At 42.5% G+C, this 18,655-nt stretch overlaps 1 protein-coding gene and 1 non-coding gene across 6 annotated transcripts in view; one reads left to right on the top strand and one right to left on the bottom strand.

Annotated features, from left to right (window-relative positions):
• HHAT (hedgehog acyltransferase) overlaps positions 1 to 18,655 on the top strand; it is a 373,363-nt gene that overhangs the window by 36,130 nt on the left and 318,578 nt on the right. For 4 of the 5 annotated variants that reach the window (XM_058275157.2, XM_071207710.1, XM_058275159.1 and 1 more), the window contains one exon: positions 17,668 to 17,781. In XM_058275157.2, the coding sequence (XP_058131140.1) occupies positions 17,668 to 17,781 (114 nt within the window). Of the gene's footprint in view, positions 1 to 96; positions 151 to 17,667; positions 17,782 to 18,655 lie in introns of those variants that run through there. The other variant, XM_071207711.1, reaches the window with a different exon arrangement.
• Positions 5,323 to 5,435, bottom strand: LOC111759929 (U5 spliceosomal RNA). Its single transcript, XR_002793770.1, has one exon. It is a non-coding gene; the product is annotated as a U5 spliceosomal RNA (small nuclear RNA).

Raw genomic sequence — 18,655 nt, forward strand, 5'->3', positions numbered from 1 at the left:
TGGACATAAAAAACCCATCCATGTAGGTGCCTGATATAGAAAAGATGCTCAATATATAATATTATGGTTACGGTTTTTTTTTTTTCCCTTCAATAGTTGGTGATTTCCTTGCTTTGAAGTTAAGAATTGCTGGTTCTACTATCTGGCAAGGTAATAATAATCTGCAGAAAAATATTTAAGTATGGAAAGGGGTTATTATTTATGAGTGCTACAAGTAATCGATTCTAAATTTCTTTCCTGAGAACACATTTTCCTGTGGCAGGTTTCTGAATCTGGGGCATACCTGTAAATAAGCAGTTCTTTTGAGAGTAGAGTCAGAGGACTTCATAGTGCCTGTCAGAGGGTTAGGGAGTAAAGAAAAGGAAGAGACGCTTGACTGCTTATATATTGGACTCAGAGATAACAGAGACACTTCCCTAAAATACACACTGTTTTTAGTGCATAAAGTTTTGCATATACAAATTTTAAGATTTGGTCAGTTTATGAATCCCACTGTATTTCAATACTTTAGAAAAACAACCAAGTTCTGTTTTGATTCATTTAACAAATATTCATTGAGTGTCTCTGGTTTAAGAGACTTTTAGGCAATGTGCTTGGTGCTGGGGCTGCTGAGATGTCCCAGGCTCTGTCTCGGTTCTCACTGGGCTCTGAATTTTGGGGGAAAGTGATTTTGAGAAAGTGAAGTAAGTGGTGCTAAAGGCAGCTGTTTTAGTTTGCAAAGGGCTGCCGATGCAAAGTACCGGGAATCCGTTGGCATTTATAATGGGAATTTTTTTAGGGGTAAAAGCCTACGGTTCCAATGCCATGAAAAGTCCAAACTGAGGCACTGTCTGAGGGGCTTTCTCACCGATGTCGGCTGCCACATGTTGAAGCACGATGGCAGCTGATCTCTGCCCGGTCTCTCCTTCCTCTCCAGACTTCCTCTCTCAGGCGCAGCTGCTCCACTTTCTTCCCAATTTCAGGGGCAAGCTGGCAAGGGGCATGTGTCTTAGGGTTTTCTATATTAGTCTCTGCTGTTTCGCTCTCTTTCCAAGTTCAGCTGTGGCTTTTCTTTTCCTGGGGCCTCAGCTGTTTGAGTCATCTCCTTTCAGTCACATGGCAGGATAAAAAATGCAGAGCTCTCTCTTCTGTGTCTGTCTCAAGGAGTCATTCTCTGTGATTACGTTTATGTCAGACCCAGCCAGGGGCCAGTGACTCAACCTTGAGTCAAGCCTCACTAACATAATCCAGTAAAAAGCCTGACAGCAGTCCTAACAGGTAATCTAATCAAAGGCTGCTCAGCTGTGTTTAATGCAATCAAAGGGTATTATACACAGAGTTTACAAAATATATTAGTTTACAAGCATCATATTTCTCCATTTGGAATTCATAAAATGATCTCAAACTGCCACAGCAGCCATCTCTTGGGGGCATATCCAAACAGAAGGTGCATTTAACCCAAACTAGTTGGAGTAGATTCTCATTGAGGCTAAGGTGTTGGTTGGGAGACGGGTGGGGAAGGGGAAGGCAGAAGATGAGGAGGGGAGGGGAGATGAGACAGGTCAAAGGGTAAATTGCAAGCATAAGGATAAGCACCTGGATTTGAGAGTTATTCAGCTTGGCTGGAAGGTTGAGTTGGGGGTTTGGTGGGGGATGGGCACACAAGATAGAAGGGGGCCAGATCATAAAAGCTATTGGGTGCCTTATATGGAGTTTAGACCTTACCTGGAGGGCAGTGGACATTCAGTGAAGGATTTCAGGCCATTGTCATTTGTTCTGTGGATTCTTTCAGGAGCCCCCTGACTGATTTTCCTGTCTTGACTCTCTCTTTTCTCTGTCAAAATTTCTGTACCCTTGGAGTTACTATCCTGAAATGTTTATCTCAGGATATTGCTCAAAACCCCATTCGTGTCTCCCCATTTCTTATAAAGCCCAAGACTTGTTAGCCTGACATTCAACTCCATCGGTTAACTGGCCCCACAGTGCTTTATCAGCCTCAGGCCTTTGCGCTCACCCTGTGCTACCAGGAGCAGGGTCGCCTGCCATTCCCTGTGGGGGCCCAGGTGTCCTGCCTGTGATACATCTGCCTGACTCGTGTGCACTTGCGTTCTGCTCGAGGACGCTCCGTCTCTGCCTTGGAACCTTCTCTGACTCCTCTCCCCTCATCATCCCCAGCGTCACTTTCTCCCTTCTGAGTCCTATTCCAAGCCCTTCCCTGCACCTGCGCAATGTTATAGTTCCGTGAATGCCCAACGTGAGGGGAATTTCATCTCTGCAGTCTCCTGCAGCCTCCCTTTTGACACATAGTAGGTTTTCAATAAAGTGTGCGTTATTGAACGTGCTTATTTCTAGTAGAGGACTTCTTGTAAAGGATCGATACTGTGGCAATGTTTGCTTTGTTTCATGTGTCTAAACTGCAGGAGTTTAGAGAGGTTAAGCCTCACCTCGTTTTCATTAAGCTGCGTCCTGCTCAGAGGTTATTATACTGTTCCTGTGGTATCTGTGCCTCCCTCCATCTGATAGGAGCAGATTAATAAGTGGTTTGACTGTGCGTGTGGATTTTCAGCCTGTTCTTATTAGCAGAAAATTGGATTTTATACAGCTTTGCCCTTTCACAGAGAGGCAGATTCTCATGCTCTGTGCCAGCCCCTCCTGGCAAAGAAAACGTAGGTCGTAGAGTCCCCAAACTGTAGGGCCAAGAAACCCCTGGATTAATGACAGAAGGAGGGCTCATTAGCCCACAGTGGGTTTGATTTCATTGTGTTAACACAAGGAACTTCTACTCTTTGGTCATCAGCCACATTGTCTCTTGTCTAATCTCATCCCGGCTGGATTTCTTTCTTGCTATGTTTAAGATTTGCAGCTATTGGAAAAAAGTGAGGTGATAGTGATTTCCCAGTGATGATATGAGTGGGTAGTGTAGTTCTCTGCTTTAAGTAAAAATAGGATCTGCAACGATAATGAGTAAACATTGAACTTGCTAATTAACTCTTAGCCACCAAGTACCTTGCACTCCTCTCTCTTTTAAACCCACCAGTTCATGGAAAATATTATTTGCTTCATTTTAAAGGTCTCTGAAGAAGTCAGGGGAAAATAAGCTTAAATTAGAACCAAGAGTTTAGCTCTAGCAAAACTAGGAGGTCAAGTACTTGTGTGTGTTTGTGTGCGTGTCTGAGAAAGAGCCGGGGTGATGTGACAGGGAGAGGTATTCCACATGCATACTTAGTAAAATCCTGATGTGGTGATAATAGGTTTAGGGTGGTCAGAATTTTTCTCAGACACAAACCAGTCAGTTTACAAATAAGTATTTGCATAGTATCTGCATTTCTGTTGCGTGCCCCGGGCTGAAATAGGTGATGTAGGTTAAAGGGATGCAGGAGGCATGACTTCTCCTCTCCAGAAGCTTCTACTCTGTGTGAGGATGCCAGGCAGGCTTATAGCCTTTATAGAGGTAATACTCAAAATATTTAGGAAGTGGAACACCAGGGGCATTGATGAACTGTGTACAGGTCAGCTGTACACAGTCAGGACAACTGACCCTACTTGTGTGTCCTGGCTGAAAATTAGCAATGGCATTAGACTTAATGTCACTGTATGTGTGCTTGTGGCTGGCATAGCTAAAAGTTGCTGGGAGAGTTTCTAACCTTGGAATGACCAAGGAAAGCTCCCTGGAGGGGTGAACTTGAGCTGAGCCTTGAAGAGTAGGATTGCCTGTTGACCTGACCAAAGCCTATTTGGTTCAACAAAAATCAGGTTCTTTTGGTAACCTCCCTGGCAAGTGGAGGTGGGTAGGAGTCTTCTCTCCCACAATCTTGCCACCAAGAGAGGCATGTTATAAGGAAAGAGTTACAACAAATGTTATAGTGGAAGAGTCTAGATCTGAATTCTGCCACATGTTCTAACATTTATTAGTAGGCAGGTACAAAACCTGTCATTGAACCTCGTCCTGAAAGCTTGTGAAGCCTCTCTTCTCTCTTTAGGTACTCCACTTGGCAGGAAAGGTTCCTTGGGGGCTGATGTCCTTCTCTTGTCAGCTGGAGCAGCTGTTTTCAAGTCTTATCAGGGGCAGGGATAAAGAACCAAAGGGAGTGCCAAACCCAGGGCCACTCTCCTGGAAGCTTTGGTGGCCAGGCTCCAGGCTTTTTATGTTTCATCCTTAGAAGGGTATTGCCTAATCCACCATGTATGTTGAACAGTATTCTTTTCATTAGAGAAAAAAAATTCTAATATTTCTTAATAAACTCTCAGGTGCAGCCTTAGATACAAATACTGAAATTACTTCATTTGTAGCCTCTCTGGGCCTCGGATTTTTTGGTTAGGACACTTCAAATGCTAACTGAGCCCTTCTTGATTGTGAATTCCTGTTAGGGCACTTTCAATGTTAATATCCCTTCCTGTGAGGTAGATTAGTGTTCTATGTAAATGTTCTGATGGGATTATGAGGAAAGAACATGCAGGCATTATTTCAGCTGAGGGCAGGTTGAACAGTGTCTTGAAGCTGAAAGTTTGGGGGTTGGTAAAGGAAAGTGGGGAGGAGGGGAAACACTTCCTTCTCTCTCTGCATTCCCTGAAAGTGGTGCCTGTCAACATTCTTAAGAAGATTATTACCTTTAAAAATCATGACATGACAGTTGATAAGTCTCTTTAAAAAAGGAAATTAGAAGCAGAAGCAGGTTAAGAGCAAGATCATGGGACACGAGGGAGATGGTGAAGGGTGGCTTCTTTGTGACAGAAGCCACTTTCAATAGCTGGTAAAAAGTTTGAGGTTGGTGAGGGTTAGTTATTCCCTGATAATTTTGCTCCATGGTTTTATAAAAGCAGATCTCAGACCAAATTCTATCACATATATAGGCATTTATTAAGCATTTATTAGGCATGTATAGAAAAGAGCCCATACCAGTCTATTTTGTGTGCTGGATGAAGTCTCCTTTTAGGAGCTCATACCACTACCTTTTACAGAAGGGCCACTCCAAGCAGATGTGGCAATATCCAGATTCTGAGACCTCTCTTTGGCATCAGGGAACCAGAAGTCTCCAAACATGTGGCTGAATACAGGACCCTTAGGAGTTGAGCTTCAGCTATACACTAAGGAGGTAGGTTACAGTTTTTACAGAACATTTGAGCCCTGATTATGCAGAGGTAAGGAAGGTCTTAAAAGTGACTCTAACATTTATCACATCAATTAAACCACTAATTTCACCAGTGTGACCAACAAAGACAACTTGCAGTTTTGGGAACCTTACTGAAATTTTACCTATGCCAATGGTAACAAAGACTGGGGAAGACCACTGCAAGTCTTGATGCCTTCTAAAAGAATATTGTCTATCATTCACACAACGTGATAGCCCTGAGTCAGGGCCTCAAAAAATTAACTGATAGCTCAGATTTGTTTCTCTCCACGGAAATCTTTAGTAAAAGGCGAAAGATTTATTCGATCTGAAGAGAAACCAGAGTATACTACCATTTCCTGTAACTCATTTCTTCAATAACTGCAGCACCTATTGCACTAATGGTGGCTTTTTATCACCCACCAAAAGCTATTTATTGTCTATAGTTCATACAAGGAATTCTGTATTTTAAATTCTCATACTTAGAAATGTGGAAATGAAAGAAATACTCTTTTTAAACTTGAAAGGATTATATTATGTGCAAGGGTATTGTGGGTATGCAAATGAGCAGTCTGAGTCATCAACTTTCAGATTCCACCTCAGTATTTACAAGGTACCTCTGCAGTCACCATTAGAGGGTGAAGCAGTAGTCTGGCTGACTGAGAGCTAAACACTATCCTGCTTCATGGAAGCTCTGGTTTTATTAGTTTTGTATATTAAGATTTTGAGCATGATTTATTTATTTTTTGTTAAAATATTTTTATTTTGAACTAATTATATATTCACAGGAACTTGCAGAAATAGTATACAGAGAGATCTCATATACTTTTTACCCAGCTTTCCCAATGGGGAATCTTCCAAAGCTTCAATAAAATATCAAATCCAGGAAATTATCATTGGCACAGTCCCCAGACCTTATTTGGATTTCACCAATGTCACATGCACTCATTTGTGTATGTGTGTATACTTCTATGCAGTTTTATCGCATGTGTAGATTCGTGTAACTACCAACACAATTGAGATACAGAACCACAAAGAACTCCCTCATGCTGCCTCCTTATAGTCACACCCACCTTCTAACTTGGCAATCACTGGTCACTGGTCTGTTCTCCATCATGATTATTTTGAGCATGTTAATTGAATCAGAGTATGTAACCTTTTGAGATTGGCTTTTTTCACTCTGCCTGATGCCTTTGAGATCCATCCATGTCGCGTGCTTCAAGAGTTTCTTTCTTTTTGTTTTTGAATACTACTAGTCCATAGTGTGATGTACCACAATTTGCTTATCCTTCACCCATGAAGGACATTTGGGTTGTTTCTAGTTTTTGGCTATTATAAATACATCTCATAGAGACATTTATGTACAGAATTTTTTCTTGTTTGCCCTTTTCAGTATTTTTACGTTTACAATTTAGTGGTATTACTTTTATAATGTTGTCTTACCATCATCTACTTTCCATTATGAAATGCTTTCATCATCCAGAACAGAAACTCTTTACCCTTTTGAGCAATAACTTCCCATTCCCCCTCACCTCAGCCTCTGGTAATTTCTAATCTACTTTCTGTCCCTGTAAATTTGCTTATTCTAGACATTCCATACAATTCTTGGGCTCATACACTGTTTGTTCTTTTGGAACTGGCTTATTTCACTCAGCATGATGATTTCTGGGTTCATCCATACTGTAGCATGGAACAGAAGTTCATTCCTTTTTATGGCTGAATAATATTCCTTTGCATGGATGAACCACACTTTGTTTATTTTACTATTGGGCGTTTGGGTTGTTCCACCTTTTGGCTATTGGGAATAATGCTGCTATGAATATTGTGTACAAGTATCTGCCTGCTTTCAGTTCCTTGGGGGATATGCCTAGAAGTGGGATTGTCGGGTCATACTGTAATTCTGTGCTTACCTTTTTAAGGAACTGCCTGTTTTCCATAGCAGCTTTACTATTTTATGCACACATTTTTGTGTGGACATAAGTTTTCGTTTCTTAAGGATAAATGCCCAGGAGTGCCTTGCTGTGTGCACAGTAAAACGATTTATTTCAAATTATTTCAGAAATAGCAAAGCATCTGTTGAAAGAAAAATAACTCTTCCAATAATTGCTAAATGAATCATTAGCTTGAGTTCATCCAGAGAGCAGCGCCTCTTCCACGCGGAATTCGAATAAAATTAGTCATCTTTCTTCTTTCTCCTCCAGAGAGTTATGGGCCGTGATGGTGAGCCTGCTGCCTTTGACTGTGCCGGGAAGCATTTCTGGATTCAAGTACCTTTTTACAGATTTTCTCTGTTCACAGATACTTGTTCCTCAGTGTAATTAGGAATAGGACATGATTTCAAAGTAGATCCATAATGTTACTTGGGAAACAGATACCAAAATAAGTCTAGTATTTTTGTTGCATATCTTTTTGCAAGATTGATGGGCATGAGGGTGAGAAAAATGTGGCACTGTCTGTTTAGCAACCTGTGAACCTCTGGACTGACTGGGCTCTTGTGCAGAACCCCTGTCACCGCATTTTCAGGAATTTCACAGCCCAGACATTATCATGCTCTTTTGCCCTGGAAGTCTTAGTGTGTGTGTTTGCTCTCAGATGCTAGATTATACTCAGACTGCAAGGAATTCTGGGAAGTGTCATTTTTGTCTTCTGTCTTGTAATGTGTAGAAAGCCATGCTGGAGTTGGAATAGTGCTGATTGAGTCAAGGGGCAGTATCTGCCCTATAGATCAGATGCTGTTTTCTTTTGCGAAGGTTAATATGGTTGCTTTCCCGTTGTATTTTGGATGTGGCAGTTTTTCTGAATGTTGATGTTCTATTTTTGTTAAGCATGTAGTCACTCCTTTTCAGTCCATAGCTCCTACTACTTTTCTCTTTTCCTTTCTTTTCACTGGTGTTGGGGAATCTTGAGCAGATCAACTCTCTCAATGCTTGACCTATGGGTGCCTCTATCTGTTTCAGGATATGCTGCTTGAAAACTCCTGGATTTGTGTCTGGGACTTTCAGAGTAAAATAGTGTTTATCTATTTACTTATTGATTTACTTACCCAACACGCATGGGATAGTACTTAATAAGTGCTGACAATATTCTAAGTGATAGTTAATTTAATTTAATTTAATTCTCATAATTATATTATGAAATAGGTCCTCTATTATGATAACACTTTTATGTCTATTTCTTTAGAGTGAGTCATTATATACCAGAGAGTAGACCTTGAGTTAAAGATGATCTTCAGAGTGGATCATCTACTAGTAATACACTGTGAATTTATATTCTCCGACTATATTTATAAAGCATTCAAGGACAGGTGCCAGTGAAGCAGGCAAGTAAGATAGGGAATCAATAGGTGGATCTGGAACTTGGCAAGAAGTCCACATGGACATCGACACCTCCAAGATGGGTGCTGGAAGACTCTCGAGAGAAATCCAATTCAGAACAAGATTTCCTCCGGAAGCCAGGAGAAGCCCTGGATATTCTCCAGGGGCCTTATAGAGAGAGGCAGCTCAGTAACCAACAGGACAAAATAATGATACTTCCTGTGATGGAGGTAACCACAGAGCACGGTGGGGGCACAGGTGGGGCACACTGAGTCCAGAGGGGAACGAGTGGATTAGCACAAGGTTCCTGGGTGAGGACTTGCCTTCCTGAACCCTGAAATGTAGCCCCATGTTAGTGGAATGCTTGAGGGACAGGTGTCTCCAATTAGAGAGAGCAGCGTGCAGGGAAAGTCTTGCAGTGAGGCTTGTGAATACCGCGTGCTTGCGCGCCCGCAGAGAGGTCAGCAGGGCTGTGATGTGGGCAGTGCGGGGAGGGTTAGGTGGACTGACGAAGAGCTGGTCAGGGCCAAGGCACGTAGGGCTGGTGAATCTTGCTACGGATGGTTCTCTGGAACGCTAAGGGGAAACTGATTTATTAAGTGGGGGATTGACACGATCAGATACGGTCCTAAAAATATTACTTTGGTGCTCAACAGAGGGTACGTAATGGAGGAAACAAGGCTGAATATGTAGAGTATAGTCCCCTGGATCGAAGTAGGTCTAGCTCAGGAGTTCAGGGAGGAAGAAGATGTGCAGTTTTTTCTGGATAACACAGACTAATTGATGTGCTGATGGCGAAACTCCTCCATGACATTCATTAGAATTTGCTTCATCTGTAGATGTAGACCACGGAGCTTACAGCAAATTATCCAAAGATGCCATCAGAATGTGTGGTAGAGCAATGCTCCCAGCCTGCTCTCACTGTGGGATAAGTGGTGCGCTAGGAGGCTTTGGCTGAGCAAACTGTGGCCTGTAGGCCAAATCTGGCCCTCTGCCTGTTTTTCTAAGTAAAGTTTTATTGGAACTCAGCCATGCCCATTTGTTTACATATTGCCTACTGCTGCTTTCAGGCTCTACTGGCAGTGTTGAGTGGTTGCCACAGAGGCCATATGGCCCACAAGTCTGAAAATATTTACCATCTGTCTCTTTAAAGAAAGTTTACTGACCCTCACTTCAAAGGGATTGTTTTGATAGCACAAGCAGGATTGGTTAAGAGGCACGAGTTTTATTTTAGATGCTTTGACTTTTCTAGCTTTTTATTTTGGGCTTCACTAATGAATCCCTTTTGTTTTTGTGCTGGCCCTTAATTCTTCTGATTATACAGATGAGTACTGAGTAGTCTAAGGTCACATGGTGGTAGGTGACAGAACTGGAACTCAAGCCTGAGCGTTTGCCGTATGTTTTCTGCCACATACAGCCCTTCACTTGCTTCATCAGCCATTTCCCTGCATTGTGACTGACAAAGACTTGGGGTGAAAATAGTATCTGCTGGAAGTAGAAAGCGTACACCCAGGCCAGCCCTAGACTCAAGTCAGAACGTCCCCCGGAGGAGCCTCCCAACCCAGGACTCCCTGTGTCTCCTTGGCCTCTTCCTCTAAGGCCAGCCATTGTGATCACAGCCCTCTGTGTCTCTGATGGATACATATATATATATATACACACGTATTTTAAGGAGGTAACCAGGGATTGAACCCAGGACCTCGTACATGGGAAACAGGCTCCAATGGATATTAACGTCCACAGATCTTCACATTTGTGCTCACTTAATTCTGGGGGAATTCTTCCTTCAAGGCCCCAGAGAAGTGCAGAACTCAGTAGCAGCAGGTTTAACTCGATTCAGACAACTGAAGTACTTGAACATTCTAGTCAGGCTGCAGTCCCTCCTGAACCACGAGGAATTTGATTTTACAATTGGGAGGTCCTGAACTCTCCTGGTAGGTACTGAGCCAAGATTGCCTGTTGCCTGGGAGGTTGCAGTCATGCACTTTCAGTTCCCGATTGTGTTTGTGGATGGTAAGAAATTTGTCCATTGCAACAAATTTCACCATTAAGTAAATAACCACGTTGGCCTTCTTAACAAAAAGATGAATTCAGATGAACTGAAAGAATTATCTAATTTGAAGAAAAAAATTCCAGCAACCGGAACACAATCCTGCAGACTGACCTGACGAGGTTTTCGGAGAGCACTTTATAATAAGTTGTTCTCCAGAGCCAGTTTTTAGCACTCTCTTTCTGGCTTTGGCTCACCTTTGCCCTCGGGGTGAAATTGGAATGTTTAAGCAGCAGCTACCTGCTGGGTCTGCGGGGAGGAGGCGGGAGGGAGCAGAGCAGGAAGAGGCCTACTGAGGGAACCTGAGATCTGCCGTTTAGGAAGGCCTTGTTTGGCCTTGAAAACTCAGCTTGGAATGTAAAATGGTGCCGCTGCTGTGGAAAGCAGCCTGGAGGCTCCTCGGAAAGTTAAACACACAATTACCATATGGACCAGCAGTCCATTCCTAGGCATGTACCTTAAGGAATTGAAAACAGGTATTCAAACAAATACTTGTACATGAATGTTCATCACAGCTCTATTCTCAGTGGCCCCGAGGCGATGAAGGGATAAACTAAACGTGGTCACATCCATGCAATGGAATATTTCTTAGCCATGAAAAGGAATCAAGTTCTGATACACGCTACAACATGCTGAACCTTGAAAGCATCATGCTGGTGGAAGAGAGCAGACACAAAAGGCCACGGACTGTGTGATTCCATTTATATGGAACATCTCAAATAAGTAAATCTCTGGAGATAGAAAGCAGATTAGTGGTTGCCCAGGGGTAGGGGAAGGGGGCTTGGGAGTGACTGCTCAGTGGGAACAGAGTTTCCTTCTGGGGTGATGAAATGATAGAGGTGATAGTTGCACAACTTTGTGAATATACTAAATATCACTGCGCTGTACACTTGAAAATGATCTATTTGTTATGTGAGTTTTACCTTAAAGGAAGAAAAGCCCCTAACACCTCAATCCTTTTCACAGTCCCTAAACTGTGGCACTTCAGTTCTATGAAATCCTGGCAAATCACCTTTTCACAATTTTAATTGTAGTTTCAGCTGCTGCAAAGGGCAGTGATTCACCGAAATGGCAGGCCAGGTTCTAGAAGGTCTGGCATGAAGAGCCCTCAGCAGTGATGGAGTCACAGGCTGCAGCTGCAGGATGATTTCTCTGCTTCACTTTGGGTATCTTGGTTGGGTGCCTTGGGATTTTTCTTGGCATTTGGTACTTTAACAACATTTCAGTCTTCTGACCTTGTGTTTGTGTTGTCTTCAGCTGGAAAATAGGCTTTAAGCCTGGGACTTAATCCAACCTTGTCTGGGGCATGCAAAAAAAAGATCAGAAGCAGAATCCTGGCTGTCCCCCAGTGATAACAGTGAGACGTCCGGCTAAGAGGTGGAGAGTGACTGTGTTGTAATCTGGCGAGGATTAAGAGTGATGAGATTTCAGGCTAGGAGGAGGAAAGATTTACTCAGGGGTGAGTTGACAGTGTAAGAGCCTCATTTGCCAGGACTTTTTTCTTTTGACCTTCTGCCCCCGAACTTCTATATCATTTTGAAAAAGATTTGAGTCTCCAGCTTCAAGTGCACAGGTTCAAGTGTTAGTGTTTGATTTTAAATTTTAAGCAGAACCTTTGTAGCCTGAGGGTCCTGCGGCTTTGAAGTTAGGCTCTGTTACATATAGCCTGTGTGACCTTGGGCATGGAGTTTATCCTCTCGAGGGTAGTTTCTGTGTCATGCCTGGGTGGAACATACTGCTTGGTAAATCAGCACGCTCCAGCGGCTTCTTCCCTTAGCGGGAGGAGGCAGGCTGGGTGAGTGGGGAGCTTGCTGGAACAGAACAGAACAGAGCCTGGCAGCCCGGGTTGGTCCCGTGAGGGCCCAGGAGGGAGAGATCACCCCCTGTCCTGGAGGGTGGGCACTTGTCAGGGCCCAGAGTCTGTGGGTGGGTGGCCATTTCTTTCCTCTACTCTGGAAACATTTTCCCCCTCACTCCCGGAAAGGACTCTTTGACATCATGCTCTTTCAGCCCTTCATTTTACACGAGAGGAGCCAGGTCCACACAGCGAAGTGCCTTGTCTGTTCACGCAGGGCAGAGCTGAGAGGAATACCCTGACCGCCTGTTTCCTGCACTCATTTAAATTTGGGCACCCTTGGTACAAATTTGATTAAGTTAAGGTTCTTGCTCTCAGGGAACTTATTTCATGTATTTTCTCTTTATGAGGAAAAAAAATGACAGTAATAAAAGTGCTGGAATAGAAGTGCTAGAAATGGGAGATGGGGAAGGAGTGCCAGGAGGAGCAGGGAATGGGGCAGAGAAGCCTCCTGGTAGAGCGGGGAACGCGTCACACCTGGGCTGACACTGAACTGTGCCATTATCAAACACTCCCCTTGTGCATGCTGTCGGTCTGGCTTTGTGGTCCTGGGGGCACTCAGGAGGCCCTCTCGAGGAGGGAGACAATTGGGTGAGACTGTGGCGTGTGTATATGAGTGGGGTGGGGGAGACCAGGTAGAGGGGCTGACACCAGCAGAGGCTTGGAAAGGGCTTCCTCTTCGGTGTGAGACGGGTCTGGGTTTGGAACCCAGTTCTGTCCCTTTATTAGCTTTGGACACATAATTTTCTCTGATCTCCAGGGAACTCATTTATAACATCAAGTTTAAAAAAAAAATCTACCTTAAGGACTGTCATGAGATTATAGTTAGAAAGCCCATGCATAGGAAGTTAGTCAGTGGTTTCTACGAGATGGAAAGAAGGGTCTCTGTCAGTTACAGTAATATATGTGGCTGAATCACACCGCTGATCCGTTACTTCTCTTGCATTGCAGTTGTTTTTTTTTTTTTTAAAGATTTATTTTTTATTTATTTCTCCCCCTTTCTCCCCGCTCCCCCCCCTCCGTTGCCTGCTCTCTGTGTCCATTTGCTGTGTGTTCTTCTGTGACCGCTTCTATCCTTATCAGTGGCACCCGGAATCTGTGTTTCTTTCTGTTGCATCATCTTGCTGCATCAGCTTTCCGTGTGTGCGGTGCATTCCTGGGCAGGCTGCATATTCTTTCACGCTGGACGGCTCTCCTTACGGGGTGCACTCCTTGCGCGTGGGGCTCCCCTACACCGGGGACACCCCTGTGTGGGGCGGCACTCCTTGCGCCCATTAGCATTGCGCGTGGGCCAGCTGCACACAGGTCAGGAGGCCCTGGGTTTGAACCCTGGACCTCCCATGTGATAGGCAGATGCTCTATTCATTGAGCCAAATCCACTTCCCTGCAGCTGGTTTTCAGAGTGCTTGGTTTTGGGGTGTGGTGATGCTGCTGTGGGGTCTTACAATTTAGGCCATCAGCTCCTCGAGGGTGAGCAATTCTGATATTTTCTCCCATAGCGCCTGAAGTACACCTCTGCTGGTATAAAGGAGAAGAGGCAGTTAAGAGCACTGGGCCCAGGCCTTTTCCTTTATTAAGAATAGGAAAAATAGTGTTTTCACCAGGAAGGTAGAGTTAACAGTTTGAGAGACCCAGTACTACTGTGTCTTTCAGAGTTCCCCATATATTGCCTGGTTGCAGATTGAAAGTAGAATAAATAATCAAGGGTGTTAGTTCAGTTTGTTTATTCAGCTCAGGAAACTCTTAAATCTAGGTGCTCAGAGCTTTCCCAGGCGAACAGTCAAGACGGCTGCCCCCGTGTGTGCCCCTGCCTGGGCGTGCATTGGGATGGGCTGAACATAAGGGTCCCCCAGGAAGATGTGGTGAGGGCTGCAGAGCTTTGCTCCTCACAGTGTGAGTCCCCTGGGGCCTGTTAGAAATGCCAATCCAAGATCTCCCTTTCTACACGACCTTCTGACAGAATCTGCACTTTAGTGTCATCCACAGGTGACCTGTGTGCACACTGAAGTTTGGGAAGCACTGGTCGGAAAGATTTGACGTGGAGTACAGCCTCTCCTTCCTCCAAGCAGTAGAGCCTTCCTGGTTCTGACTGGCGAGGGTTTACCCCCTATCTATATCGGACCCCATTATTGTATTGAAAAAGAGGTTTCTAATTGGCTAAAAACTTGAGGGTCAAGAAAGGAAATGGAGAAAGAGCAGAACATGAAAAAGTTGTCCTTGATTTGAGGGTTTAAAATTTGCCTTGATAGGAACCCTTGTACTTTGCAGATGGGAATGTAAAGGGATGGAGCTACTGTGGAAAACAGCTCGGGGGTTCTTTAGAAGGTTAAACATCAAATTGACCTGGCAACCCACTTCTAGGTATAGACTCTGAAGAACTGAAAGCAGGGATTTGAACAGATATTTGTACATAAATGTTTATAGCAGAATTATTCAGATTAACTAGAAGGTAGAAGCAGCTCATGCATATCAACATATATAGGGTAAACAAAATGTAGTATGTAAATACAATGGAATATTATTCAGCTAAGAGAAGGAGTGCTGTAACATGGGTGCACCTTGAATACGTCATAGTAATATTAAGTGAAATAAACCAGACACAAAAGCGCAAATATTGTATGATTTCACTTATATGAAATACCTAGAATCACCAAATTCATAGAGACAACAAGATTACCAGTTCTCAGGGGCTGGGGTAGATGGGGGAATGGGGGGTTATTGCTTAAAGGGTACAGAGTTTCTGTTTGGGTAATGAAAGAATTTTAGTACTGGATGGTGATTATTGTTGCACAACATTGTGAATATAATTAATACTACTGAATTGTACACATGAGGGTCATTAAAATGAGAAATTTTTGTCTTGTACATGTAACCACAATAAAGATTTTTAAGAAATTTGTCTAGAAATATGATTGAGCTTACAGTCTATAAAAACTTTTGCTTTTAGAAACTGGTAAATCAACATTTTTCTAATCCAGGTCTTGGCTCGTTTTTGGCCATCTTGTTCTATCCACTGGCTCATCTTTTCTGTCAGGTCACTTGCTTTTGGTAAATATTTTAAATGGAGAAGGAAAGACATGACAGAGACATTTTTATTTCATTTAAATGAATGCTTTCTGAATGGATTTAGTGATGAAAGACCATTTATAATTTAGTTGACAGTATTTGACCAGTGCAGTGTTTTCAGTAGTCCTGCACCTCTAGTAGTATATAAAGATATTTGGTTTCTTATATTTTGTGAGATTTGTATTATTTTCCCCTAAAAATTAAAGTTGGAGGTGTTTTGAGGCATAAGGTGTAAGCTTAGTGTTCAGAAACATTGTTTATAGTAAAGAAACTGAAATGGTGGGGTTTTGGGGATGGGGTATGAAAAAAAATTGGGAAGCAGACTTGGCCCAGTGGATAGGGCATCCACCTATCACATGGAAGGTCTGTGGTTCAAACTCCGGGCCTCCTTGACCCGTGTGGAGCTGGCTCATGCGCAGTGCTGATGTGCGCAAGGAGTGCTCTGCCACACAGGGGTGTCCCCCGCATAGGGGAGCCCCACGCGCAAGGAGTGCACCCTGTAAGGAGAGCCACCCAGCGCGAAAGAAAGTACAGCCTGCCCAGGAATGGTACCACACACACGGAGAGCTGACACAAGGTGATGCAACCAAAAGAAACACAGATTCCTGGTGCCGCTGATAAGAATAGAAGTGGTCACAGAAGAACACACAGTGAATGGACACAGAGAGTAGACAACTGGGGGGGAGAGGGGGAAAGGGAGAGAAATAAATCTTTTAAAAAATCATACTTTTAGTGTCTTTTTACCTGTATTTCTGTTATATTAGTGGTATTTTACTAGGATGACCTAATCATATGACTTTTGAACTTGTTTACCTTTATTCATTGAATTGACTCTCAACTAATTTGGGATATGTGAGATGAGGAAATGAACCTGGATTCTTTAAGGATTTGGACTAGATCCGTGATTTGCTTCTAATCTTTATTCCATCATGGTGGTGCCACGAAGCTCATTGGCCAAGCCTGTACTACCTGTACTAGGGTGGCCAGTCATTGTGTTTATTCCCTCTGTGTTCAACTTCACCTCCATGATCTTCCCTGGGGCTCCATAGGCGTGACTTCAGGGTATTAGTTCCTGGGCATTTTCATGTCCACTCCTGTAAAAGTCCTCCTCTCGCTGCTCCCTCCACCTCCCACCCCCGGGGAGCTTCATGGACACAGAGCCTGGTGCAGAGACAGACTCTGGGTGCCACGTAGATACAGAGCTTCCAGAGGGTAAGGGAAGATACCTTTCATTCTTTTTTTAAAAAATTATTTTATTTTTCAAGAAGCTTTAGGTTGCATAAATGTTACATTAAACATATAGGTTATTTCAATATCCCCCACCCCCTTCCCCTAATGTGGTAATGTGGTACATTTGTTATAGTTGATGAACACGTATTGAAGCATTGTGCTAACCAAGGACTATAGTTTACCTTATACTTTATACTTTGCCCTGTACAATTTTATAGGTTTTGACAAAATGTATAATGGCCTTTATCTGTCATTGCAGTGTCATGCAGGAAAATTCCAAAGTCCCAAAAATGCCCTATGTTACCTATTCTTCAGTCTCTCCCTCTCCTTAGAACCTCTGGTGGTCAATGCCTTTTTTATTTATTATTTTTAATTTTTTAAATAATTTTTTGGCCAGTGCCTTTATATCAGTGATACAAGTTCTTCCATTGCTAGAATAATAAGTCTACTTTAATCCATAGTTGCTTTCTATCCTTATGTTTGTTTACTTCTCAAAATTGAGGCCTTTCATTCTTTCTTCTGTTATAAGCTTATTGGAAATTAGTTAATTCCTCCATCAAATTACCCTGATGTCTCTAAATGACAGCAAGATTTAACACAACTAACCTTAAGCAATTTTATTAGTGACTAGTTTACATTTCTCTTGTTAGTGGAAGGATTTGGTCATCTAAACTGAGATTGCTTCAGTTTATTACTTGTACTAGCTATGTGACCTTGGGTAAGTAATTGAATTCTGTAAGGCTCAGTTTTATCTTTTATAAAATGGGGATGATAATGTTTTTTATTCCTTAAGGGATCATTGGGGTATCATTTTTAATGGAGACACTTGGATATAGAAAGAATTACATTTGGGGGAGGACAATGGGACAGCCGAGCTGCAGGGGAGAGTACAACGTGGGCGAGAGGATGTGGTGGGGTAAAGACTAGAGTGTTGTGTGAATGCTGTGTTAGAGAGAGTGGACTCACGCTGGCCCTTTTTCTGGTTGTTTTATTAACTGGACTTTGTGTTCAGCCTCAGACATGTACTAAAACCCCTTTGATAAATTCCTGCTTTGGTCTGTTTAGGACCCGACAGACTTTGAGTGGAGCTTCTGGATGGAATGGGGGAAGCAGTGGCTGGTGTGGCTTCTCCTTGGCCATGTAGCAGTGTCCCAAATGGCAAAGCTGCTTGCAATGCGGGTAAGAGTACATGTGTCACTTCCTTTTTTTTAAGGACTTGAACATATCTTAAAAAAATTTTTTTATTAGAGGAACTGTAGGCTTACATATAAATCATACAGAAAATATAGAATTCACATATATCCCTCATTGCACACACAGTTTTCCCCATTACTAACACTTTGCATTATTGTGGTGCTTTTGTTACAATTGATAAAACAATATTATTGTTATTATTATACTATTAACTATAGTTCATAGTTTACATTAGGGCTCACAATTGATGTTGTACAGAAATATTTTTATTCTGCTAACATACTACTGGAAATTTCTCCTTTTAACCACATTCAAATATGTAATTTAGTGCTGTTAATTACATTCACAATTTTGTGCTACCATTATCATCACCTAATACCAAAACTTTTCCATGACCCCAAGTAGAAATTCTGTACCAACTAAATATTAATTTCCTATTCCCTACCACTGTCCCAGCCCCTAGTAACCTGTATTGTAGTTTCTGGCTCCATAAATTTTCTTATTCTAATTATTTCATATCAGCGAGATTATACATTATTTGTCCTTTTGTGTCTGGCGTATTTCACTCAACACTTCAAGGTTCATTGATTGTTTTAGTTTCCTTGACTGCTCAAGCAAAATACCATGAAATGGGTCGGTTTAAACAGTGAAAATTTTTTGGCTCACAGTTTTCAACAAATTTCCATGGCTGTGTTTTATAAAGATTATCTTCTCTGGTCCCATTGCAATTAAGCTGGAAAGCTGTAACAACAAGATAACTTGAAAACCTTAATTCATTAAGAAATTAAAGAGAACATACTTTTAGTAACTTGTAGGTAAAAAAAATCATAATGGAAATTAGAAAATATTTAGAAATAGG

This window comes from Dasypus novemcinctus, chromosome 13 (genome assembly GCF_030445035.2).
Source record: "Dasypus novemcinctus isolate mDasNov1 chromosome 13, mDasNov1.1.hap2, whole genome shotgun sequence".
Lineage (NCBI taxonomy): Eukaryota > Metazoa > Chordata > Mammalia > Cingulata > Dasypodidae > Dasypus > Dasypus novemcinctus.